At 43.4% G+C, this 25,503-nt stretch overlaps 2 protein-coding genes across 4 annotated transcripts in view; one reads left to right on the top strand and one right to left on the bottom strand.

The window, feature by feature from the left end:
• Nucleotides 1-1,664: 1,664 nt before the first annotated feature.
• LOC106732088 (M-phase-specific PLK1-interacting protein) lies at nt 1,665-13,642 on the bottom strand. Its single transcript, XM_075921729.1, has 2 exons — nt 13,173-13,642; nt 1,665-4,437 (listed from the first exon to the last, which is right to left on the bottom strand). The coding sequence occupies exons 1-2, from the start codon at nt 13,530-13,532 to the stop codon at nt 4,234-4,236; spliced, it is 564 nt and encodes a 187-aa protein (XP_075777844.1). The 5' UTR covers nt 13,533-13,642; the 3' UTR covers nt 1,665-4,233.
• A 4,517-nt stretch (nt 13,643-18,159) lies between these two features.
• The window catches only part of SUGCT (succinyl-CoA:glutarate-CoA transferase), a 473,567-nt gene continuing 466,223 nt past the window's right edge, over nt 18,160-25,503 (top strand). Inside the window, exon 1 of one of the 3 annotated variants that reach the window (XM_075921728.1) lies at nt 18,160-18,335. In XM_075921728.1, coding sequence (XP_075777843.1) covers nt 18,236-18,335 — 100 coding nt within the window. In that variant the 5' untranslated portion in view covers nt 18,160-18,235. Of the gene's footprint in view, nt 18,598-25,503 lie in introns of all 3 variants that reach the window. The other 2 variants (XM_006124080.3, XM_006124079.2) reach the window with 2 other exon arrangements.

The following is a 25,503-nucleotide window of genomic DNA, read 5'->3' as shown; positions in this document are numbered from 1 at the left end:
AATAACAATTTAACTTTAATGAGATAAAATAGTAAACTTCAATGTGTCAAATTAGATATTTGATTCACAGGTTGTCAAAAGTAATTGCATTGCTTTGGAGACTTGAAAAAATGAGTTAACAGGAAAGCTCCATGAACAAAAGGACTGAGGGCAAACAGTAGTAGTTTATCAATTCACCATAAATTAAACAGCTCTAAGAATAACTTACCTTAAAATGTCTGAAGTCTGCTAGGAAACAAACATTCCCTATATCCTCATATTCTCCTTTAATGAAGATTCCACTCCTCAGCAAAATACAGACACCATTTTTACAGAGCTCACAAAGACATGATGCACCTGTGTTTCCCCTATCAAATACTATTCCCAGAGCCATGATGATACCATACATAAGCTTCAAAAACAAATGAGGATGCCTATATTCCAGCTCCATTAGAAGCAGGTGGGAGAAGGAATGTTTGCCACATGGAAAAATGGCAAAATCCATGGGAAAACAAGTGTTTGGCTTTAAATACTTTGTATTTACAGCTATGAACAAGAATGTATGCATTTTAGTCACAGCTAGTTAATAATGACATTTTGATACACTGATCAGTTTATTGTAGAGTAAGACGACCTTACAATATGAATAGCTTGTACTTGAAGGAGTTTAGCAAAAGATTATGTTTATGGTTGTATTCCTTGCTGATTCTTGGTTGAGTTACTGGAATCTGACATTTGATGTACTTTTACAATAAATGTAGAGTCAAATGTGCAGGAGCATAACAGATGGCGCTGTTGAAGGCCTGCATTAGTTTAACAATGTGTCAAGATATTTATCTGAAAATTTCTTTTCTGGAACAGCATCTACCTTCTGTGAAGTCAGATTCAAATCCAAAGGTAGCTGGGTTAGCGGTGAAGTCAAAGGGAACGAAATGCATCTTTACACAATGCAATGGCAGCTGATGTTGGGCTACTGTCTCACCTCTTACAGTCTCTTCCATTACGAATCCTTTCCCTTCCCCAAACCTTTTTCTTCTCATGTCTGTAACTGGGAACATTTATTATCTGAGTCTCTGAAGAGTATCAGATGCCACCAAATCTGTTTCTCAAGAGCATAAATCATGTTAATTAAAAAGAAACTACACTGAAGTACATATAGCACAGTAAAAGAAGGTTGACTCATTAAAGCATCCCAGTCACTGTCAGATTAAAAAAAGAAGTAAAGCATAATATTTCACTTTTCATGATGGGTACATTTAATTGCTTTAATTCCATAAAAATAAACAAACCATGGAAAATTTTAAGTCATCTCAGTCCTGCTGGTGTGCACTGTGGATAAAAACAAGCTCAAGCTAATGCTATATCACTAATAGCTGCCTGTTAACAAAGAACCAATTTTGATTCTGAACTGAGGGTTTAAGTATTCTTGACATCAAGCCAGGATGTATGGAAGAATTCTGCAAACACTTAAGGGCTACTTCACATTCCTCATTCAAGCAAAACTCCCATTATTTGGAGACTACAACTTAGCAAGGTGTATTGAGTAGTGCCCAAAGATGGCATCAATAGATGCAAATCATAAATGCAAGCAAGAATATACATACACACAAAATCAATGAATATGTGAATCTTACAACTAACAAGGTCATTTTTCTGAATTATATGAAGCACCCAAACATTAAATGTTACAATTTAAAATTGACCTCAGACTTCCTTTACTTTATTAAGCTCTCCCCATAATTTATATTTAAAATCCAGTATAACTAACATTAGAAACAAATATTGATATTTCCAACCATGTCTCATGTTTTAGCAATTTACAGATTTACTAAAAGCATAACAAGTCATACTAAGGCAGGGGTAAGGAGACATTAAAAAAGGGCCAAGCAGGTTGATCTGGCCCATGAAGGCCCTGCTGCTCCCCTACCCCCAGGCCAATCAGGGTGTTGGGACAGTGGAGTGTAAGTCCCTTAGAGACAACCATGGTGGTTGACGAAGCACTGCATATCAGAGGACAGGGAGCAAGAGACTTTTTGCTCTTCCCTCCCCCACCTTCAAGCCAATCAGGGCCTAGGGGAACATGCTAAGTTTCCTCCTGCCCTGCCCTCATCCTGCAAGGAGCGCACAGAGCTTAGAAGTGCTGCTCGCTCCTGGCAAGGCAGGAGGAGACTAGGCGTGCTCCCCCTGCCTCCAAGCCCTGATTGGCCTGGGGACAGGGAGGGTCAGACAAAGTCTCCTACTGCCCTGCAAGGAGCACAGTGCTTCTAAGCACCACACACTCCTTGCTGGATGGGGGTAGGGGAGAGTGCAAAGTCTCCTAGGGCTCAGCCCTTAAAGTCAACCACCAGCTGCTGCTTGCAGGGTGGGGTCAGGGATTGAGAGATTTCCCATGCTCCCCTCGCCCCTGATTGACCGAAGGGTGAGGTGGGGAGGGAGGAGGGAGCACGTGAAATCTCCTCCCACTCACAGGGGCATGAGCATGTAGAGGGAACCGTCAGCTGTTCCGAACACCTGGCGGTTCTCTCAGGAGTGGAGGGAGGACTTCATGCACTCCGCCACCCCCAGACCAATCAGGGTCTGTGAATGGAGAAGCACAGAAGTGTACTGGCTCTGCCCCTTCTGCCTGAGACCCCACCCACTTCCAGGGTAGCCCAGGGCCACTTCTAAAATTTCTGAAGTGGCTCTCGGTCAAAAATTATTGCCCACCCCTCTACTAAAGGCTTGTCTAAACATGGTGTTATCCACTATTTATTCTGAAAATAAATAAATTCATATGGGGAATCATTTAGGGAAAGGCTAGTCAACATGCATGTTTGCTTGCAGACCACGGTGCAGTTTGGATTTACTTGGGACTCAACATGTGGCCCACGGGTAGGAGCCAAAATAAAAAAGTAGTCAATATAATGGTCTTCTGTTGATATGTGTTTTAGTAGTTAAATTCCTGGGCTGTCAGTGCTCATTAAAAGTGCTGTCATATGGGTCTAAATCAGGTAAATATTGCATTTTATTAATATCAGCAGAACTGACTTGAATGGGGGCCTGTGTGTTGTGTATTCTTGCCTGTCAGTGTGAAAGAAGCTATCTGCAACCATACTTGTTGCGGCCCTTGGCATGTGCTGTGAGTATCATTGTGGCCCCCAGAGCTTCCAAAGTTGAGTAGCCCTGATTTAGGGATAACTCCATGTGTAGAAAAACCTTTTAAAAGCTTTCATATACACATTACCCATCAGGAGACAAACAATGGTAAAAAGGCTCTTATAGGCAAAGATTGGTAAAAAAAAAAAAATAGTCGGAAGAGTTATAAATGCTAACGGACAATTTCAGAGTGAAACTGTTATGGTATGTACTGTACTCAATCTAATCATACAAATTGAGTTTGATTCATCACCAGATCTACACTATTTTAAAAATTAGAAGAGAACATCTTTGCATTCATTTAATTATCTAATGCTTATGTGCAGGTTAAACTTTACTTGCTCTAAAACAGATTTGCTATAATCCATAAATTTCATATTGTTTCCAAATATGAATCCCTTAAAATGCAACAAAAACTAAAACAAAAAAACGCTTAAGCAAAAAACCCAACCCAAAGATCATTACAAATGTTTATCATTAAAGAGTTGGTTTAACAAACTAAAGCTTCCAAATACATTTGTTTCCTGAGATGGCTAAAAATCATGTTTCACTTATCACACTAGCATTAACAGAAAATTGTGCACAAAAATCAGTTTAACCACAGCATACAGGTATATTTACAGAATATGACTAATTTCACTAATTCTTTGACAAATACACCTTCACAAAAATGTCCAAAAATAATTTTTACATTACAAACAAGGATTTACAAAGGTTTTTATTTTTTGTGTTTCCACACTTAATTCTAAAATATACTGAAACATAAAAAAATATCACTTACTAAAGGAGTTAAACAATAAAAGTTAATCTGGCATGGAAGAGGTAATTATATGGAAACCTGTTTTAACAGACAAATCAATCGCTGGTGATTAAAGAACACTGTTCTTCAAAGCTGGTAGGCACTTCCATGTTGCCAGAAATGTATATTATTCCATCACTGCCTTTCCCTCCCCATACATAAAAATATTCAATGCAGTAAAAAAGAGTCAGATAAAAGGGTGGACATTTGTTCAAATATAAGCATTAGCTAGGGTCTTGATTATTGTTCATTTTGTGTAAGTGTAAAGATTTTGTCCAAAAGTTTTCCTGACAGATGGAGTTATTTAGCTTTTAGAAATTTTAACTGAAATACCTCCCTTTTTTACCAGTATATGTTGTTTGCTCATTGCTGTATTGTTGGTTTATGTCTGTAACAGAAACTGGCTCTAGGCCAGCCCAGGGGTCCTCAAGCATTGAAGGTCTGTAATAGTTTTCCACATCATTAGACACTCTTTTCTCTCTGCCATGCGCTGTACCAAATGGAGTAGATGTCCTGGGTGATCCCTTTGGAAGAAAACCATCAGGTAAAGAAACATTATCTTCTTCAGAAGACTTTAGTTTGTATAACAAGGTTCATCACAATTTTTTCTTGGGAACAGTGATGTGCCTGTATACAACAGTAAGCTTATCTAGAGTAAAATGTTCACTTCATACTGGCATGTAACCGTAGAAAAAAACCACTAAGACTATTTTTGATAGACTACACAGGCTTAAACATGTCTAATTAAAAACAGCGTAACAAAAGAAAAATAGATTAGGGTCAGGAAAGAGTTTACAAAGAGCTATTCACAATAGAGATGTTAGATATCTATTACCCAATTATTCAGTTAACTGCATCAAAACTTTGCAGTTACATAAATTACTTGATAGTCCCCCAGGGAGCGGGGCTGGCAGCCACTGCACTTCAGCCCCGTTCCCGGGGAGCCCCCTGCCACTGATACAGAGGTAGCAGGAAGGGGGAGCAGCAGCCCCTTTCGGTGGGAGGTCTAAGCTCTCTGGGGAAAGGAGCTGCACCGGCACCCCACAGAGATAGAGGCAGCAGCTCTGCAGAGCCAGTGCTTGTGGGGAGCAGACTTTTAGGCACGGACTCCTGTCTGCTCCCCCTCACTGATACAGGACTAATTGATAAGCCTATGCTTACTGGTTAATCATATAGTCAACTACATGTTGTCATCGCTAATTTACACACATCAAAATCTAGACACTATAAAATAATTAAGGCAGAAGGTTTAATTTATGCTGTACAAAGCAGACACATGCAATTAACCCATGAAGCTTACAGTACAGAACATGGTATTTGGATAAAAAACAGTTGTTTTTCAAATTATACAGAAAGGATTCCCTTCTTCCACTGTTGTTCCATAAATCTGAATTAAATGCAGCACAAACTGCTTAACAAGGGACTAAGTATGTGTCTGTTGGTGCTTTTGAAACTTTAATGTAACTTCTTGTCTGTGCTATCACAACATTTAAGGACGCCAACTTAACTATCCTCACTGATTACTGTGGCAAGTACATAATCTAAGAGAACTATAACAAACATAAGAGATTTCTCACTTCATCCCCCAGTTTGTTTTCTGTACCAATTTGACAGCCTGGGGTACTGGATGTAAATTTCAGATTTTCCTCTGTAAGGTTAGTTTCTTTTTGTATATATTTGGGACCTTCAAGCAACAACAGATAAGATTTTAACTCAACTTTGGCAATAAAAACTTGGAACTAGACATGCTGCTCAGGGATGGTCTATGAATCTAAACATTAGCACAGAAATTATCTATCTAAAGCAGGCATGTCAAACTTGAAGACTACTGAGGGCTGCACAAACCAAAACTGATAGCTTTCAGGGACACCAAAAAAAATGTACTTATTTGTAAGTGTAATTAGAAAGTTTTAATTATTTATTATTATAGATTATGTTTTAGGTATATTTTATAATATTTGTTCAGGTCTTGTTTGAATATAATACAATAATTTGATGTGTAAAACTGTTGTTTGCACCATGAAGACATTGAGTTTAAGGTGTTTCAGCTCCCCCCTCCCCCGCTCTAACCCTGCCCAGACTCCCTGCTCTAACCCAATCCCCCCTCCTCTCTCTGAGCCAGGCACCCCCCGCTCCAACCCAATGCCCCCCCTTCCCCAGAGTCAGGCACACCACTCTATAACCCAATCTCCCTCCACTCCCCCAGAGCCAGGCACTCCCAGCCCTTCTGTTCTAACCTAATGCCTGGGTCCTGGAGCCGCCACCGCCATGCGCTTCTCCCTCCAGGTGCTGGGATATGCGCACAGAGTGGCCAGCAGTGAGCAAGCACTGGGACGCATTCTCAGAGCAGCCAGCGATGAGCAGTCCTGCTGCATGGCTCAGAACCAGCAGGAGCCTCATTTCTTTAATCAAAGAGCCACATGCAGCTCGAGAGCCTTGGGTTGGCCACGCCTGATATAAACAACGTAACCAGGAGGATTGCACTTAGATTTATAAAGATGTAGTTGTGGGCTGCATGCGGCCTGTATGTTTGACATGACTGATCTAAAGGTTCTAGATAGCAACTAGTTTTACTTCCACGCAGGGATGGTTCCTAGGTCTAGTCACAGAGGAATTGAGGATCCTGGGACCCATCTATCTGCTCAAAATCTCAATTCTAAAAATATGGTGGTGCAAAAGGGGTGGTCACAATAGCTTATTTGTTCCAGAGTGCATCCAAAGATTGATGGCATGGAGAGTAAAATCCCACAAATGGGAATACGGAGAAGACACTTTGAAGAACATCTAAAGATTTGTTTCACCTCCCTCCTTATTTCTCTCTGTCATATCCACAATTATTGGATAGGACTAGAATCTCACCAACAGAAAAATGACTACAAGTAGAAGAACAGTGATGTCTCAATTTTTATCAGTGCCCCATGTTATAAGAAGAAAAACAAGAATTATAGTTCAAAAAGTCTTCCATGAGACATTAGTAGATTTATTAGTGCTCCCCAGATCAGGTCAATAAAAACTAGCAAAAAAGACTGGCATTAAGAGACAGTAATTAAATATGTATATTGAAGAGTCAAGGTGCATATTCTAGTTTTCAGAAGACTGATCAAAGATGTTTCATTTCTCTAAAATTGTTGTAACCTAATTTAGTAGCTCTCCATCACCACACACAGGAAATGTTTATTCTTTTTATAACCTTCTGTCCATAATTCACAGCACTCAGAAGACAATTTATTCAAGCTCAGAATTTCTGATGTCACAGGATGTTTTGTAAATATTTTGAAAGGATGATCGCATTGGAGAAATACAAATGGACTCATCTAAAGATGAAACAATCTGGAATAAGGTGGGGGTGTGAAATCAGAAGGGGCCAGCTACTCTTGACTAACTCCCTGCATTGACTATTTTGGAATAAGAGCACCTTTCTGAATTAAGCTAATGTGTAATAAAGCACTTATTCAGGAAGTAAAGCTTCCCATTTTATTAATCACAAATCACTATTTTGAAATAACTGTTTATGTAGAAGTTTATACTTTAAAATATTTATCACAACAAGTATTTCAAAACATAAAGAAATATTAATTCTTTATTTTATTACTGAGAGTGTGTGGGAAAAAGGAGACAAACTTCCTAACACTGTCCTAGTGGGTAACACTACCTAATGCAATTTGTCTTGCTGATATAGTGAACCTATTCTTGCACCTATCGTCCTTTTAATAGAAAGCCTAAGACTGTCCACACACGGAAAACTGTCTCTAGCATGACATGGTTTAATACCATGATTTTACATGTGGTAATAATGACTAGACATACTGTCACTGTCGCTATCCTTTCAGTTTGCTGAAAAAGTTTAGCTGTCAGCTCCAAAGAGCCCAGGGTTTTCAGATACTTATGGAAAGCAGGATATGACACTATTTTACCAGATTTTGCACTTCCTATAATAATGCAGAAATTTGTCGTCACCTCTGAGACAGTTCCCAACATGCTTTATGAAGTTTGGTTTATGAATACAAATATGTATAACTGAAGATGCTTTACACAACATTCATGCAGCCTATCAATTTTAATGTTACAAACTGCTGTATTTGTATGTACTATTTAATGCATGAATCATTTTGTTTGTAAAGTCAGAAATATGAAGTATCAAACTGTTTAGTTTTGAATATGCTAATGAGACTCATACCAGTGCCTCCCCAGAAGCCTTAACAACTGGATCATCAACTTAACTTGTAAACAACTTTGTTTGTCTTTAAAAAACAACACAATCTGGTAGCACTTTAAAGTTGGGCAGCATAAATGCTATTCTATTTTGATCCAGGTATTCTTCAATGGAAGGGGGAATGTAGAACAAAAGTTTCCTGCCCTGGGGAGAAGACTATTTAAGTAATGAGAAGCTATCAGGTCTTTGTCTTCTGTTGGCCTGACACTCCAAATGAAGGCTAGGGACTCAGGTCAGAGTAAAATATCCTCTTTGACCTGAAGACTATGCCTAGAACACGAACATGTTTTTAGGGTAAGTATCTGCTTTGCAATAAGTTTTTAGTGAATTAGAACTAGGAATGTAAATTACTATTTAAATGTTAACTGGTCAAACTGTATGTTTAACCAGCTCACCGCCCATGCATGGGTCCAGAAGAAGGGCAGGGTGCTGCAGATGCCCAGGCTGTGAGCCAGCAACTTCCCTTCTCCCCAGAACTGCCACTTCTAGAACTGTGCAAGGCTGCCAACTCTCAGCCCATGTAGACTGACTGCTGGCAGCATGGGGTAGGGAGGCTGCTCCCAGGTACAGTAAACTTCCAATAATCCGGCACCTTGAGGACCCAGGGGGTGCCGGATTATCAAATATGCTGGACTACTGGAAGGGGGGGGGGGCTATGAGGAGTCTAGGGTGGTGTGGGGGGGATGCCACCCCAGACGCCTCATAGCCCCCCTTCCGATAGTCCGGCTCTGCCCTGGGCGTCCCCGATTCAGCCGCTGCTGGTCAGTTTCAGCAGTAGCTGAATCGGGGAAGCTGGGGGCAGAGCAGCTCCAATGGTCCGGCTGCCCAGAGCACTTCGGGGATCCTGATGGTGCCGGACCATCAGATGCCGGACCAATGGAGGTTTACTGTAATGTTGAACTGTTACCCGATAAGCATCACCCATTAAAGTTAATTGGGTACCCGTTCACTCCCCTAATTCAAGCTGTTTTGAAAAATAGCATAATTACAACAAATCTATACATAACACTATTTTCCTTTAAGCTTTTTTGTCCTTTTAAAATAAGATTATGGTAACCAAACACAAAAATTCAACTGTGCTCATTTTTGTGCTTGAAAATCACAGTATTACATGTTAAATAAAAACTCTAAGAAACGCTGTCAATAAGAAATGCCTTTTCTCAATCCCGTTAAACAAAAGATTGTACATGTTTTTTCTGGGTTATTAAAATTTCAGGTTTTCAGCTGTATTATAAGCTTTGGAGATTTTGACATCCCTATGCATCAGCAATGATGGATTTACAGGACAGAGAAAATTCAACACTCCAATGGTAACTCTCACTTTTGAACAATGATGGAATCAAACTACATGCTGAACCCTCTTGAGTCCAGCACACTCTGGTCCAGCAACATCTGTGGTCTGGCATGACTAATTAGCTGGATGTCCACTTATCATGGATATGACTAAGCTTCCCACCATCCCATACAATTTATTTACAGCCACCAGTCCCAATTCTCAGTGTTCTATGCTGTTATTTAGCTTTAATTTGCCCCTAAATGTCTTGTAAGAAGTGGAAGTGTTGGTAATGCTCTTAAACAATACTGACCTCCTGTGGTTCATTGAACTCTCTGGTTTGGCATTGGTCAGGTCCTGAAGTTGCTGGACTAGAAAGGTTCAACCTGTACTTAACTCTTCCAGAACTCACGTTATGGCACTGTTTTAAGTCATTTTATCCAGATGACATTATGAAATAGCTGTTTTTTGGAACGCAGGGATCTTATTAGTAGGCTTAGTCTACACTATACTACCACTGTGTAGTTAAAAGATGGGCAGCAAAAACACTATTGAGCAGGGTCTTTTAGTTGTTGACAAGAGAGCACCCTAGACAATACGCTAGTGTTTCTTAAACTTTTTAAGGCTGAGAAACACCAATCAATATTTTGTTGTGGGGAACACCAAGGATTTTTGTTGAGCAAAGAGAGAGGGGGGGAAAAAAGGAAGCTTGCTGCCTTTTGAGCATGGCCATTTGAACTCTGTTCTCTCTGTGTATGCGGACCATATTTTCTGAACCAAAATTAGGGACAAATTACCTACAACCCCTGACCTCTGTTTACTATGACTCTCAGGGTCAAGATGGACACATGACCAGAAGTAAAAGTAACCCCCTCTAAGAACTTTTCCCATCCTACTCCTACCCATAGGGGAGGAGTTTGGGCCCCACCTTACCCTCTCCCCTGCAGATCTCTGCCCTTCTGCTTCACCCCCAAAATCCCCTGGCACCTGCACCTTCCCTTACCCCTGTCTCCTCCTGGTGCTTCCTCCCTTCCCCGTCCCCTTGCCCTCTTTCTCCCTGATGCCCATTCCCTCACCACCCTCTTCCCCAGTTGCTCTCATGCCCCTGTTCCTCTTGCGCCCAATGCTCTTCTCCTCCCCTCTCCCAGCATCACCCTGACCCCTCCACCTTCCCACCCCTACTGACACCTCCCCTTCCTCCTCCTGCTCTTTTCCTCATTGTCTCCACTTGTCTCACCTCCACTCTGTCCCTTGGCACCTTCCCCTTTCTTCTCCTGCCCTGTCCTCCTGCCCTCAGCACAAGCCCCTTCCTCTCACACCCTCCTTCCCCCATGTTCTCTCCAAGCCCCTCCTCCCCTACCTTTTGCCTTCCTGATTGCAGGGCTGGAGTCTGTGGTCGGGCTCCAGAAGTCCCCGCAGCCCTGGCCCCAGCTGTTTCCCAGGCAGGACCGCTTGCCGGGCCTGGGCTGGGCTGCCCGTGGTGCTAATGTTAGTGCCACATTCCAGTCCCCACACCCGCTATGGCTCCCGTTAGGAGTAGCGCGGGTAGGAGGAATAGAAGAAAGCCCCCAGCCTCCCAGGTCTGGCTTGCAGAGTGTGACAGAGCAAGCAGGTCCGTGCACTGTCGCTCCCGCAGCAGAGCGGGAAGGAGCGGGGGGGAAAGGGCCGTGCACAGAGCACACTAGCAGAGCCCAGACATACCCCGCTCTGCAGTACTCCAGCCGAGCTCTGTGAAGTCTCTGCCGGGATTCTGGTGGCAGCTCCCAGGAGCGGCTCACCGGCTTCAGCCAGCACTCCTCCCCCTCTGGCAGCAATGGCAGCCACCTGTGGATGGAGGATGCTGGGCTGGCGGCGCATGGTGGAGGCAGTCCCACAGCGGGTGGGAAGGGCCACATGGTGGGGGGAAGAAGGGAGGGGCTTACCGGACAGCAGCATGTTGCATGGGAACTCCAAGCTCTGGACACTGCACGGTACTGGCCCTGGCTGCCCACGCAAAGCACCAAGGGAGCCACTTATGTGCTGGGTGGAGGCGGGGAGTTGCTGCTGCACCGCGCTAGCTCTGAATGTTTTTAAATTCAGGACTGTCCCAGAAAAAAGGGACATATGGTCACCCTATCTCCGCAGCACATCTCCAACTGCCTCAGGGCACACTGGTGTGCCGCAGAATACAGTTTAAGAAATGCTGCAATACTCTGTTTAAACTGCCACTCACTGTGGCAAAACTTGTGTCTTTCAGGGGTGGTGATGATTAAGCACCTATAACAGATACAAATTTTGTCTCTCAATTGGCAGTGTAGACAAAGCCCTAAAGACTAAGTTGTAGGGACATAGTCATGAGCAGTTATACTTAACCAAAACATTACTTCTTTCCTGTGTCTAGTTATGTACTTGTGCAACTCAAAAAATAGTTTAAATTTAGATACTTCAATATTTTTAGTATCTACCAGAATGCAGTTCAAGATCACAAACTCTCCCCTCCATCTTTTAGATTTCAGTCCTTCCTCCACTGCAAATTCCTACCTTTTATTAATTTACTCTCAGAAAAAAATACATTGTGAACAAAACTTGACCAACAACAATTTTACTGAAATTCAACAAACTAGCCATAGTGTCCAATACTGTAAGCATAGTCCCATGCCCATAACCACTCTGAAAAGGCAACATCAGAGTGATTTGGCATGAAGGTCCAAGCACAGTTTATCAGTACTAGTGGTAGAATGGAAAAGTTTTTAACTGAGTTGAAAACAAATACTCATTTTAGCAGAACTGGATTTTGTATGGCTTTAATGCTGTTTGCTTTGTACCTGATTAAGTAGTAAACATTTGGCTAAATGTTTTAATCTACATCTGTATATCACCTTTTGGGATGATGACCATGGCACTTCTACAGTGCATATGCATTCTGGTAAAGTTAGTTCCGTACCCCTGTCTCTTTTAAAAAGAAAATCTGAATTTATTTACTTCAAATGTTATGACATTACTAGCTAAGTAATATTTCACTCACACAGGTGTTGTTACTTTAACTATTAGGCCAATACAGAGACTAGCTACAATTCACAGATTAGCACAGCAATTCACCACTTTAAAATTGGAAACTTAAAACCTCTAATCAGACAGTATTTCAAACTTGTTTTTAAAGTTCCTTTTGTAACTATGAAAGGTTTTTTTCAACTCCAAAAATGTTTTTTGTCATTTCAGCAACACCCCATGTTAGACTGTACTCAATCTCCCAGTTATGTCAACACATCAAGTAAGACGTCCTGTCCAAAGCTACAAATATTCACATTCATCTGAGTTTTAAATAAACAAAAACCAACTTGATAAAATTGAGGGGGAAGAACAAGCTAATATAAGGAAGGAGAGGGATGAGCTTTTTTTTGCACCTTGATTTTTTTTACCGCCCCCAGAACCCTAAATGCCAGAACAAGGAAAAGGGGGAGAGAATATTCCCGGGATCCTTGTGTCTCTCTCAGTCTCCAAAGAGCTTGGTGAGGATTTTGCTATTTTACTTTACGCCTGGTCCCCCTCCCCCAAGCCTTTCATAAAACGTGGAAGGCGTTGGCTGTGTGACTCAATCTCTCTCCTCTCTCTAGTACCGCGTGGGGGAGATTTCACTATTATAACCGTCCCTCTTTTCCGGGGATGTGAAGAAGGAGCCTAAGAAGGGTGTGCGCGGAAGTCAGGGCTGCTGCTGCGTGTTCCGAGGCGCCATTAATCTCCTTCCCACACACACCGAGGCGCCCAGCAGCCCGGGCCAGCTCCCCCTCCCATACCTGGTAGTGTCTCTGGTAGCCCCCCGGCGAGGACTTGTATTGCTGCGGATGCTGCTGCGGCGGACGCTGCTGGGCCGCGGCCGGGGAGACGCTGCTGTAGGGAGCCGAGAACCTGGGGCTGCCGCTCTGCGGCCGGCGCGGGCTCTGACCTCCCGGGGACGGGCTCCCGAACCGCCCGCCGCCGCCGCCGCCGTGGAAGTTGGGGCCCCGGGGCGAGTAGGGCCGCGGCCGGTGGCCGTACGGCGGCGTGTGATGGGGGCTCCCGTAACCCCGCGGGGAGGGCGGGCTCCGGAACCCGCCGCCCCAGGGCCCCCCGCCCGAGTACGGCGGCGTCGGGGGGCGGAAGCTCTGCCGGTGCATGGCCCCGCTCCGGCCTCAGAGACCAGACCGAGCGGGAAAGGGAAACTGCGCCACGGGCCCTCCTACCCGCCGGCAGGAGACACGGCGCCTGCGCTCAGCGCGAGCGCGCGTGCGGGACGCTGCTCGCTAGGGGCCGCTGCGCGCCGTGCCGCCGCCGGGAGGTTCCGGGCGCGTTGGTTCCGGGGAGGCCGGGGAAGGGGAAACAGAGAGAACCAGCCCAGCGTTCCCCCAGCAGCTGGGCACCCGGTCCGTAGGGAGGCGGCAGCTGCCGCCGCCAGTGAAGAGGCGCCCAGAGGGGCTCCCGCAGGGGGAGGGCAAGGTTTGGCTGAGGGTGTCGCAGCTGAAGTTATCCTCTTTGGTGTAAGTCTCCCCCGCCTGTGTCTTCACTGCTGGCCCCGCGGGCTCGGTGAAATCACATCCCCAAAGCGCACTGTTGCCATTACCCCACCTCAAGGGTAGGGCGGTGTCCCGCATCTGGGGCATCGCCCCCGGCTGGGTTTTGACACACCCAAACAGCTGTGCTTTATCAATTTTAATAAATATACCCCCCAGAGACACAGATCAACCGCTGTGATGAACAGAGTTTGGAAGAAGAAAAAGGACCAAAGGAAGCACTCCCCTGATTTGGGTAGGCATCACCACTCTGGCTGCTCTTGGTTGGCATGCTGAGACCTTCCCTTGTCCTGTTTCAATCTACTTTAATCACTGGTTCAAAGTAGGATCTCCTCCTCCTCCTCAAGCTAGGTTACACACTTGATGGAAGTTCAGTGCCCCGGCCCTTCAAGATTGCTTTCTCCTTGTTGGTCGGGTGACCGGCTGTCCTGATATTTGGAGCTTTTTCTTTATAGGTAAAGGGTGAAAGTAAGTGTGTGAACCCTGGTGCACAGCTCCTGCAAGAGCTGGCTGACCTGCAGCAAAAGCCAGCAGGGAGCTATTTAAAGAGCTGGCAGGAACCCAGGTTGCAATGGAATAGTACCTGTAAGAAATGTTAAGTTACATTTACTGCTGTGTATAGGCACCTATACCCTCTCTTCCCACCCTTCACACACACAGCCTCGATCCAATTTTTCACACTTGCGATCTAGTTACCTTACTGCCGCGATACCACTGACTTCCCGAGGAAACTCCAAAACATCAATAATCTTTCTGAAAATACCATCCTAGCCACCATGGATGTAGAAGCCCTTTACACCAACATTCCACACAAAGTCGGATTACAGGCCATCAGGGACACCATCCCCGATAACAACAGTACACACCTGCTTACAAAGCTCTGCGACTTCGTCCTCACCCACAACTACTTCCAATTCAGAAACCATTTCTATCTCCAAATCAGCGGCACATCCTAGGGCACTTGCATGGCACCACAATATGCCAACATCTTTATGGCTAACCTTGAACAACGTTTCCTTAGCTCTCGCCCCCCTAACACTCCTACTTTACTTATGCTACATCGATGGCATTTTCATCATATGGACCCATGGAAAAGACACTCTTGAAGAATTCCACAAGGATTTCAACAACTTCCACCCTACTATCAACCTCAGCCTGGACCAGTCCACAAGGGAAATCCACTTCCTGGACACTACAGTACAGTTAAGTAATGGGCAAATTTCCACCATCCTATATCGGAAACCTCCCAATCGCTACACTTACCTTCATGCTTCCAGCTTCCATCCCAGACACATTCTTCAGTCGATTGTATGCAGCCAAGCCCTACGTTACAACCAGATTTGCTCCGACCCCACAGACAGAGACAGTCACCTACAGGATCTTTACAGAGCATTCCTAAAACTGAAATACCCGCCTGGGAAAGTGAAAAAACAAACTGACAGAGCCAAAAAAACGCAGACATGAACTACTTCAAGACAGACCCAAAAGAGAAAATAACAGAACTCCTCTTGTTACCTACAGTCCACAACTCAATGCTCCTCCAATGCATTATACACAATCTACAACCCATCTTGGAAAACGATCCCTCACTCTCAGAAGCCTTATGAGAAAAATCTATTCTTGCTTACAGACAACCCCCTAACCTGAAACATATTCTTTCTGATAACCATACCACACAACCACATCATAAACCTCCAGGAACTCAGCTTTGTAACCAAAAAAGATGAGAATTCTACCCACATATCTACACTGGCGAATTCATCACTGGAGCAAACAACATAAGCCACAAAATCAAAGGGTCATTTGATTGTACATCCAATAATTTGATCTATGCCATCAAATGCCTGCAGTGCCCCACTGCTATAGATACTGGACAAACTGGACGGTCTCTGCGGGAAAGAATCAATGGACACAAATTGGATATATGTAAAGAATATACAGAAGCCTGTTGGTGAGCATTTCAACTTGCCTAATCACAGTCTGACAGACCTGCAAGTAGCTGTCTTATCACAAACAAGCTCTACAAGCCAAATGCACACACTGGAATCCCAGTTCATCCACACGCTAATGGACTTAATTGTGATATGAGCTGGTGGGGACTCTGTCTACTTAATAACCACTGAAGGTGCTAACAGCTCCCTGAGTGGTATCCTTCGTGTTTTAGGAATCTATCTATTGACTTTGATTTTTATCTGCTTAGGTTTAAGTACCCATTCTCCAGATACTTAATGATGCTCTGTCTCCCCCCCTTTTTTTCCCCCTCTCTCCCCTCTCCTATTTATTTCGAGTTTTCATATCCTCAACTCATAACCCTGGTCATCTGAAGAAGTGGGCTATGCCCACGAAAACTCATGATACCATCTACATGTTTCGTTAGTCTATAAAGTGCTACCAGACCATTTGTTGTTTTTTCTGTAACAGACTAACTTGGCAACCCCCTGAAATAACTTGCTGAGGCTCTCTGGCCTTTTGGCTGCTTAGATCAGCTTTTTTTTGTGTGTGTGTGATATTGTCCCTAGTGAAATCCAGTCTTTATAGTATTTATTCTTGTTCTTTGAGGTATGCCTGAATTAGTGTAATAGTCAACAATGTTGACTTTTAAATTATCATTGTCATTGAGAATCTGAATATCGGAGATGTAAACTGTCCCCACTTAACTGAATAGGGCTGTTTGCACATACAGACTCTGCAAATTTGGGGCCTGTCTACATTTAAAATGGTACAGCCCAGGGATGGGAAATAAGTGGCTCATGGGCCAGACATGGTTCACCAGGGCTAGCCCTTGGTGGGCCACTGGACACTTTATTTACTTGGATGTCTGCAGGAACAGCCACTCACAGCTTCCATTAGCCATAGATTGCTGTTTCTGGCCAATGGAAGCGGCGATAAGCAACACGGCTGGGAACACCCCTTCCCACAGCACTGATTGGCTGGGAACAGTGACTGGCAGCCAATAGGAGCTCTGAGTGGCTGTACCTTCAGACGTGTAGCTAGATAGCATCTGGTGGGCTGCTAGAGGCTAACTCTGGGAACCACATTTGGCCTCGCTTATTGCACACCCCTGTTGTAAATACTACTTACACTGAAGCAAGGAGTTTTTCCATTGATGTAGGTAATACACCTTCCTGAGAGGAAATAGGTAGGTAAAAGAATTCTGTTGAGCTATTGTGGTCTACAGTGTTAAGTGTTAAGCCATGTTCATTATATCATAGATTCATAGATCCATAAGATTGCTTTGAGAACCAGGGCCTAAGTGTTTTAACTGGTTATGTGTGGGTGAACCTGTCCATCCCTACACCCCTCCCATTTCTGCGTCAGTATGAAAACCTATCACTTTTTATTACAATTCACAATCTTGAAGTTAATTTAATTTTTTGCATTAAAAAAGCAAAAAAATTACACATGCAAGTCATAAATTAGTGTATTTTATAAGTCAGCCTTGCGGACAACAATGTAAAGACAAATAGGTAGTAACCTGCTCATGAACTTTAAACTCTGCTCCACATGAGGTCCTACCTTTACAGCCTAGTTGAGACTGTATTAAATTAGTACCTTGTTTCTTCATTTCTCTCAGAATACCTCAAATTGTTGATTTCCAACAAAGTATTTGTGGCATTCAGCAGTAGATATGTTCTGTGATAAGTAGGGATGTAAACAGGTAACCAGTAAGTATCACCCTTTAATCAGTTAACTGGTTAAACTTAACAGGTTAATTAAGTGGGATTTTACATCCCTAGTAATAGGTTTACATACCCATACCTCTACCAGTGTACTGATTTAGCTTCATCCCTGTAATACCTGCCCTCTCAAACACATAAAAGTACAAGTGACTGTAACAACCGTTTTGTTTTCTCCTCCATACAAGCAGCTCTGGAAGTTGCTCCTCAAAGGTATACAAAAAGGTAAACATAGTAAACTTTTATCCAGAAAAAACATAGTCTATAGCTCTTTATTCCGGCTGACTCAGTGCAACTGGTGGAACGCTCCTCTTACCATCCCGTGGCAACATATTTCTGAGGATGATTATGAGTTGGAGGGCCTGGGAGAAATGTCCTCCCTTGCAGCTATCTATTGCAAAGGACGCTCTGAGAACCGGGACCAGCAGAGATTCAGCGGCGCGCCTGCGTAGTGCGGACAGCTGGGACCATTTTCACTCTCCGAAAGACAAATGGGAGAGCCGTGGAGAACGACGCGCCATGCAAAGGGGGGGGGGGAATTTTCGCAGCGCGAGGGAAGGGGAGAATGGGAGCTGGGTGGCATCGCGCCGGCGCAGCACCCAGGCCCGGGTCATTTTTTTCACACGCGCGGAGATGGGGGAGGATCCGAGTCCCATTGGGCGCTGCTGGGGCGCCTCCTCCAGTCCTCTTCCTCGAGCGCCTGCGGCTCTGAGCGCGGCCGCTACCTCTCGCAGTGAGTCTCGCCTGCACCTCCGTCCCCAGCCCACTGTGCCTCTGAGGTTCTGATTGCCCCGGCTCGGGCTGGCAAGCCGCAGCGATGCTGAGCGCTGTGCTGGGAAGAAGGAGTTTCTCCTGTGTCAGGCGCAGGGGGAGTCTGTGCCCCATTCTTCCTAACAGCAGTAGCTGTCCTGCCTCTCCCCTCTGCCCCAGACCTCTGAGACTCCTCTCCTCACCTAGCAGCAGCAGAGGGGCGCAGGGAAGCTATCTCCAGCCAGGTAGCCACTTCTTTTAAACTCCTAATGTAACAAACCCCTTGCTTTATCTGGCATGGAAACCTCGGTTGCGTCTTAATTCTCAGCGGCATAGCAGGTGTGCAGTGGGGAGCAAAGAAGCCAAAGTCCAGAAGTTTTACTTAAAAGTAGGGAAGAGCAAACGTCTCTTCATCTTATTATTTATGCAATCAACAAGTGTCCTGGCCTAGTGGTCTTAGTTTAGAAAAACACAGGCTTTTACAGAGCAGGATGTGAAGGGACAACCTGAGGTGTCTTCCAGCTCTATGGTGGGTCTATGGCAATCCAACACAGAAAGATTTGCTTGGTTGGGATTTATGCTATTCTGAGATGTATCCATCCCCCTAAAGGCTCTGCAAGTACCACACAATGCAAACACTGAAATACAATTGCCTCTAGGACAGTGGACACTGAGGGAAACTTTGGCTTTTTGAAATGTGATATTTTAGTGTCTGTGGAGGACATGAGACTGACACTAATAATAATGTGCCTTGCAACTATAGCAAACAAAATTCACGTTGTTGCCCCTCCCCCCAGCATTTTAAGGATGTTTATTTAGTTTTTATTAAGTTTATCTGAAATTGGACTTTATGCTTTGTTTTTGCTGCAGCAATACCAGTTCTATAACTCTTGATTGCAAATGACTTATTTTTTTAAATGAAAATGCTCATCTGGATTTTTCCACACTGGCTGAGGAAGAACACAAAAGTTTCTGCTTCTAATGTAGATTTTCTAGAATGCTCAGTGAATATGTCCAGGTGGGAAGGCCCGGTGTCCTAGAAGAACTACTTACTAACAGCAATGTATAGATAATGTGCTGCACTTCTAGTTCAGTTACTAAAGCTATTTGTTTATTTCCATTTTATGGGTAAACAGTCATTCTGTGGGTCTAGCTTTAGACCTGAGCCTCCTATTATTTAATAAAACTTTCCACTGTTTGGGGATTTTATGATGGATTTACTTACTCCTATACTGTAATCCCTATTTTTAGTTTTAATAAAGAAATCTAACTTCTGGTGGTCATGTAATAAGGGGAACAGATGTCCTCATTTTTTGATCTGTTTGTTTGAAATACCAAATAGAAATATAAGCAGCTGAACTGGAATAATCACTCCTTGTGTAAGTGAGTGCATTGACATTGCATTCACTTACACAAGGAGTGCATGTAGCCACTGGAGGCAATCTACATGAAAGAGAGTATCGTCTGTCATTTTGTGGGGATCCTGATACTCCTCTCTTGCTCTGATGTAGCTCAGAAGTAACTTAATTGAAAATAGTGGTGCAACAGTGGTGTAAAATTGGTGTGAGAGAAAATCAGTCCAGCAGAATGCTTCCTTTTGTCCTCTTTCTCTAGTGGCTGCCTGAATTGAGTAGATATGAACAAAAAAACTTTTCTTAGGAGCAAGATACTTTTTTAAACAAAGGCATCTTCATGCTTAAAAGTAATACAAATCAATTCTACTATGAAATAATGAGTCTTGTTGCACCTTAAAGACTAAGTATCAGAGGGGTAGCCGTGTTAGTCTGAATCTGCAAAAGCGACGAGGAGTCCTGTGGCACCTTATAGACTAACTGAAGTGTAGGAGCATAAGCTTTTGTGGGCAAAGACCCACTTCATCAGATGCATGTAGTGGAAATTTCCAGAGGCAGGTATAAATATGCAGGCCAGGATCAGGCTGGAGATGAGGAGGTGGATCCAATCAAGGAGGATGAGGCCCACTTCTAGCAGCTGATCTGGAGGTGTGAATTCCAAGAGAGCAGAAGCTGCTTTTGTAGTTAGCAAGCCATTCATGGTCTTTGTTTAATCCAGAGTTGATTGTGTCAAACTTGAAGATGAACTGTAGCTCAGCAGTTTCTCTTTGAAGTCTGGTCCTGAAGTTTTTTTGCTGCAGGATGGCTACCTTTAGATCTGCAATTGTGTGTCCAGGAAAATTGAAGTGTTCCCCAAAAGGTTTTGTATGTTGCCATTCCTAATATCAGATTTGTGTCCATTGATTCTTTCACGTAGGGACTGTCCAGTTTGGCCGATGTATATAGCAGTGGGGCATTGTTGGCACATGATGGCATATATTACGTTGGTAGATGTGCAGGAGAACGTACCAGTGACAGTATGGCTGATCTGGTTAGGTTCTGTGATGGTGTTCTCCTGCACATCTACCACCTTGTCATCTCCAGCCTGATCCTGGCCTGAATATTTATACCTGCCTCTGGACATTTCCACTACATGCATCTGACGAAGTGGGTCTTGGCCCACGAAAGCTTATGCTCCTACACTTCAGTTAGTCTATAAGGTGCCACAGGACTCCTCGCCGCTCTTAAAGACTAACAAATTTATTTGGGCTAGGGATGTGAGTGGGTAACCAGTTAACTGTTACCTGGGAGCAGCTTTCTGTTTGCGGCCAGGGTGGGATCCGGTTGCCACTTCTGGCTCTGCGCTGGGAATCGGCACCCTCACCCAGGGCTGGAGCAGACCCTGCCCATCCCCATTTTAATTAGTTAATTGGTTAAATTTAACGTTTAACTGGTTAATTAATTAAATGGATTTTTACATGCCTAATTTTGGCATAAGCTTTCATGGACTGGAGCTCACTTTGTCAGAGGCGTGAAAGTGGACTCCAACCCACAAAAGCTTATACCCAAATATATGTGTTAGTCCTTAAGGTGCCACAGGACTCCTTGTTATTTTGTGCTGAAACAGACTAACACGGCTACTCTTTCTGATTCAATGAAATAGCTTCTGGTTTTCTTTTTGTTAATGTTGTTTTAAGATGTGTTTACACAGCCTATGTAAAATGTACTAAACATAACGTGGGAGACTCTTCAGTTCAAAATGCCTTCAAAGTCTAAAAATTTTGGGTGGGCATGGTTTTTTTATTTGTATTTTTTTGTCAATCAGAGCAACTTCCAATAGAGATGCATGTGTTTGTCCAGTTTATTACAGGGCTAAACAAATCTGCAAGTATGGTAAAGTTACACCTGGAAGTTTTGCACTAGGTTTAATTCAATAAAAAGAGAAGTTGGGACTATGTGGTTTCCTTAAGAAATCAGTAACCAGCTCAGAAGATGATGAAGATGGGCAATGACGCTGGGATTAGTAGGACTCAGGAAATGATTTTGGCAGTTTTGACTCCCACGTTCATATGTTATTTCTGGTGATCTAATGGGCATGAGCTTTGTATTATGTAAAACTAGTCTGCAGCTCATTGGCTAACTATCAGAAAGCACAATAGGCTTGATGTAAATTCAGAGATGATTAGGCCAGAGTAGTTCTGCTTGCTAGCATTGTATGTTTCAGTAGGGCATAGTGTTGTTTCTGAGACTTCTGAACCACACTTTTGATCTGTCGTCCACAGACTTCCCTCTCATATCTATTTCTCTATCACTGGGACAATATCACTATGCAACTTCCCAACAGATTACTTCTCCTGCAAATACTGCTGCACTTCCTCCTACGTTGCTTCCTGCCCAGTGGAACTATGGTCCTTAATTGATAATACCATCATATAAATGTTATGATAATAGCAGGGACACTGCCTCATGTTAATTATGGCTTTATGTAAATGCATATATTACAGGGGAAAGCTAAATACATTGCAGACTTACCTTAGAAGCCTGGGATGATTCCGGAAGGGTGTCTGGCAACCCCAGCTAGAGAACTTCAATTGGAAATCTGCTATTGCTGGGTAGTATATGTATGAGAAAGGAAGAGAATCAGGCTCTAGGCTACATATGGTCTTTGGGATAGTAACAAGATTGCGAGCTTTGGAGAGGATGGAAAGAAAAAGGGAGTTGGACTGGAGAAAGGTAGGCCTTTCATCTTCTGCAGTTGTGTTCTTCTGTAGGACCCTGATTCAGCACTTAAAACACCATGTAAACAACATATGCTTACTGGTAAGCACAAGAGTAGTCAGTCTTAATGAAGTAAGTGGGACAATTGAGCTGCTTAAAGTTAAGCAAATGCTTAAATTATGCTCATCTGGGGTCTGAGTGAGTTTACCGATGGGGGGCTGATAAAGCACCATCAAGCTATGTTGGCTTTATTAAGGTTGTACAACCAAATATTTTACATTGATATCCAACATAATTCCTAGTACAGTAGACTTCCGATAATCCGGAACCTTTGGGACCTAGGTGGTGCCGGATTATCGGATATGCCGGACTATCAGGAGGTACTATAATGATGGTTACATATATATATAACATATATATATATACACAGTATATAATGTATGCAGTAAAGTGTTCTTAACCCTTTTATTGTACATACTGTATACAGTATACTGTGATGTTTTAGTTTTTTAACCCTTTTTTACCCTTTTCGCTTGGTTCAGCTGCTGCTGCTGTTGCCTTGTGACTCGTTTTTTGCCGAAGCTCACTCACTAGGCTCTTGCCATTTTTATGCCGGACTATCAGGAGTGCCGGACAATTGGATGCCGGACTATTGGAGTTTTACTGTAGCTATTTTCCAACCTCACCAGTGTTTACAGTGAAATGTGAGAGTACCTAACTTCTGTGAATGGTTTAAGAAGTGCAAACCAACTCCTATAATATTTTGCTACCTCATAAGGATGTTGGGAAGAGGCGGTGTATTTAATATTTGTGAGATGTTCAGATATGCTAGTGATGAATCCCATAGAAATTTCAATAAATAAATAAAACATAATCAGACCTCTGCTAAAAGTAGAAAGGTTACATAGCACTAGCCAGGAGGAACTCATCTTTACTCATGTACTTATTCAGACAAGGGGAAACGACATAAAGCATGAGACAAATATTTAGACAGATTTTTAAAAAATGCTCACTAGTCTGATTATCACACTTTCCCATGGCAACAAATCACCCAAATCCCTCTGGAGAGATTGGTGGTAATTGGGGAAAATATCGTGCAAGTGCAGAAGGGGGAGAGGACACTTTTTTTTTTTTTTTTTTTTTTTTTGAGTGCCATGCGGTGAATTAAAATATTTGTTCAGGGGCCTTAAACTCCCAACCCATCCTAATACTTTGCAACTGATGGCTAGAGAGTGAGACAGTCTTACAATGCACTCTCTTCAGATTTATATCTTTTCCCATTGTTTGAAAAAGTTCATTAGTAAAGATGAGTTCCTCCTGGCTGCTGCTATGTAACCTTTCTAGTTTTAGCAGCAGTCTGATTTATATTTTTTATTTGTTTATTGAAATTACTGTGGGATTTATCAGTACAGTATTTGAACATCTCATAGATACTAAATAACTAGAAAATTTACCTGGCATTGCTTGAGTCCTTAACTCAAATATGTTTTTATTTAAATAATTTAAATAATTTTTCTGGGGTGGGGCTGTGGGTGTCAGTATGCTGGCTCACCAGGAGAGAGGACAACCCCAGCTCTCTCTCACTGCAGCAGCTTGGATCCATGTGAAGAGCCCTTGTCCATGGATGCTGCAGCAGGCACAGCTGGGGGAAGGGTGTATGTTTCCTAGCAGAGGGACAGAACAGGCACAAACAGACAAACTTTGTAGATAGCTGTCCCTTTCTCTACCACTGCCCCCTGCTGGCCCAGTGGGCTTATAGCTGTCCTGGTCGCCATCTCTGTCCTCTTGCTGCTCCCTTGTAGTCATTCTGTAGTATAGTTATACTGTCTCCCCTGCCAGATCCCTCCCTTTCCATTTTATAAGAAACAATCAGATTCCAGGCACATCCTATTGTCCTGGCACAACCACTCCCTTGCTTTGCTTTAACTTATGATAAGAGGAAGCTGCATGCCAAATTTGGTGGTCCTAGCTCTTATTGTTTAGGAGGAGTTCTTGAACAAATGGACTCACAAAGGGGCAAACAGACAGAGGCATGTTTCTAAAATACTCAGGAAGATACCCCTGTCAATAGTGGTGGCAACCTGTGGCCATTGGTCACATCCAGTCCATTGGGTTTCAATATGTGGCCTGTGAGACACTTTGTTTCCTCTTGCCCATAGTCAGGGTTGCCATATTCTGCTGGTTTCTGTTCACATTGTTTTTTTCCTACTGGTATTATTAAAGTGACACACACACAAAGCAAGGGCCCCGGAAGCGAGGGGTGAGCTCATTGCACTGAACATTGACTGGAAGAGCCCTGTGTTCCCTCTGCATCCAATCAAAGCACTGCTACCACGGATTCTAGGTACACAAGTGCTGTTAGTAAAATTACTCTATTTCAGGAGACAGTCTTGGTTACAACAATCTTGCAGCACATTGAGATTAGGAATGTGAAAGTGTAACCATGTACAGCGTTAATCGATGAGTCTGGGCTCACTTGTTAACCTTCACAGTCACATGCAGGATCCCCATGCTCCCGAGGAGCCGACTGCTGCTATGCGTGTAACTGTAACTGGTGAAATTTTAACATCCCTAATTGAGATGGACAACCACTCATGCGGCCCACTCAGTCTAAATTGCCCATTGCTGCCTCACAACATCCCTTTTTGTACTGTAGCAAACTATTATTAGCCACCATTTTACAGAGCGGTTAAGTGAAGTGCTCAAGATCACCCAGGAGAGCCGTGGACACCTGTGACCTAGGTGGCAAGTCTGTTACTTCCTCTTGGGTTTTAATATCTTTCATATAGTTTTCAGTGATGGTCATGGTTGAGAAGGAAGGAAAAACATATATAGATCAATTTCTTGAACATATAGTTATCAGGAGTGCTGTCAGACAGAACAAATATTTTGAATTCGTCTGCTTCAGTTTTCAAGTGCCTTTTAAAATGTGAAGAGACAGTTTTTGTGTGTGTGTTTTAAGTGCTGACCCTACTTTTGATTGTCAGCAGAGGTCAAACCACTCTGCAGCTGGGAGTCTTTACTTCACATCAGTCTGTTATCCATTAGTTTTAATTCATATATCTTCTTGACACTGACTGCTATGAGTTTATTGGCTCTTTC

Source organism: Pelodiscus sinensis, chromosome 2 (genome assembly GCF_049634645.1).
Source record: "Pelodiscus sinensis isolate JC-2024 chromosome 2, ASM4963464v1, whole genome shotgun sequence".
Taxonomy (NCBI): domain Eukaryota; kingdom Metazoa; phylum Chordata; order Testudines; family Trionychidae; genus Pelodiscus; species Pelodiscus sinensis.
This window is presented reverse-complemented; position numbering and strand designations above follow the sequence as displayed.

Bases quoted from the DNA above. Each gene is read 5' to 3' on its own strand.
- LOC106732088 (XM_075921729.1), bottom strand. From the start codon at position 13,532: ATGCACCGGCAGAGCTTCCGCCCCCCGACGCCGCCGTACTCGGGCGGG. The intron at 4,438-13,172 runs GTATGGGAGGGG...TTTCTTCCAAAG, and splicing joins GCTACCAGAGACACTACCAG to GGATCACCCAGGACATCTAC.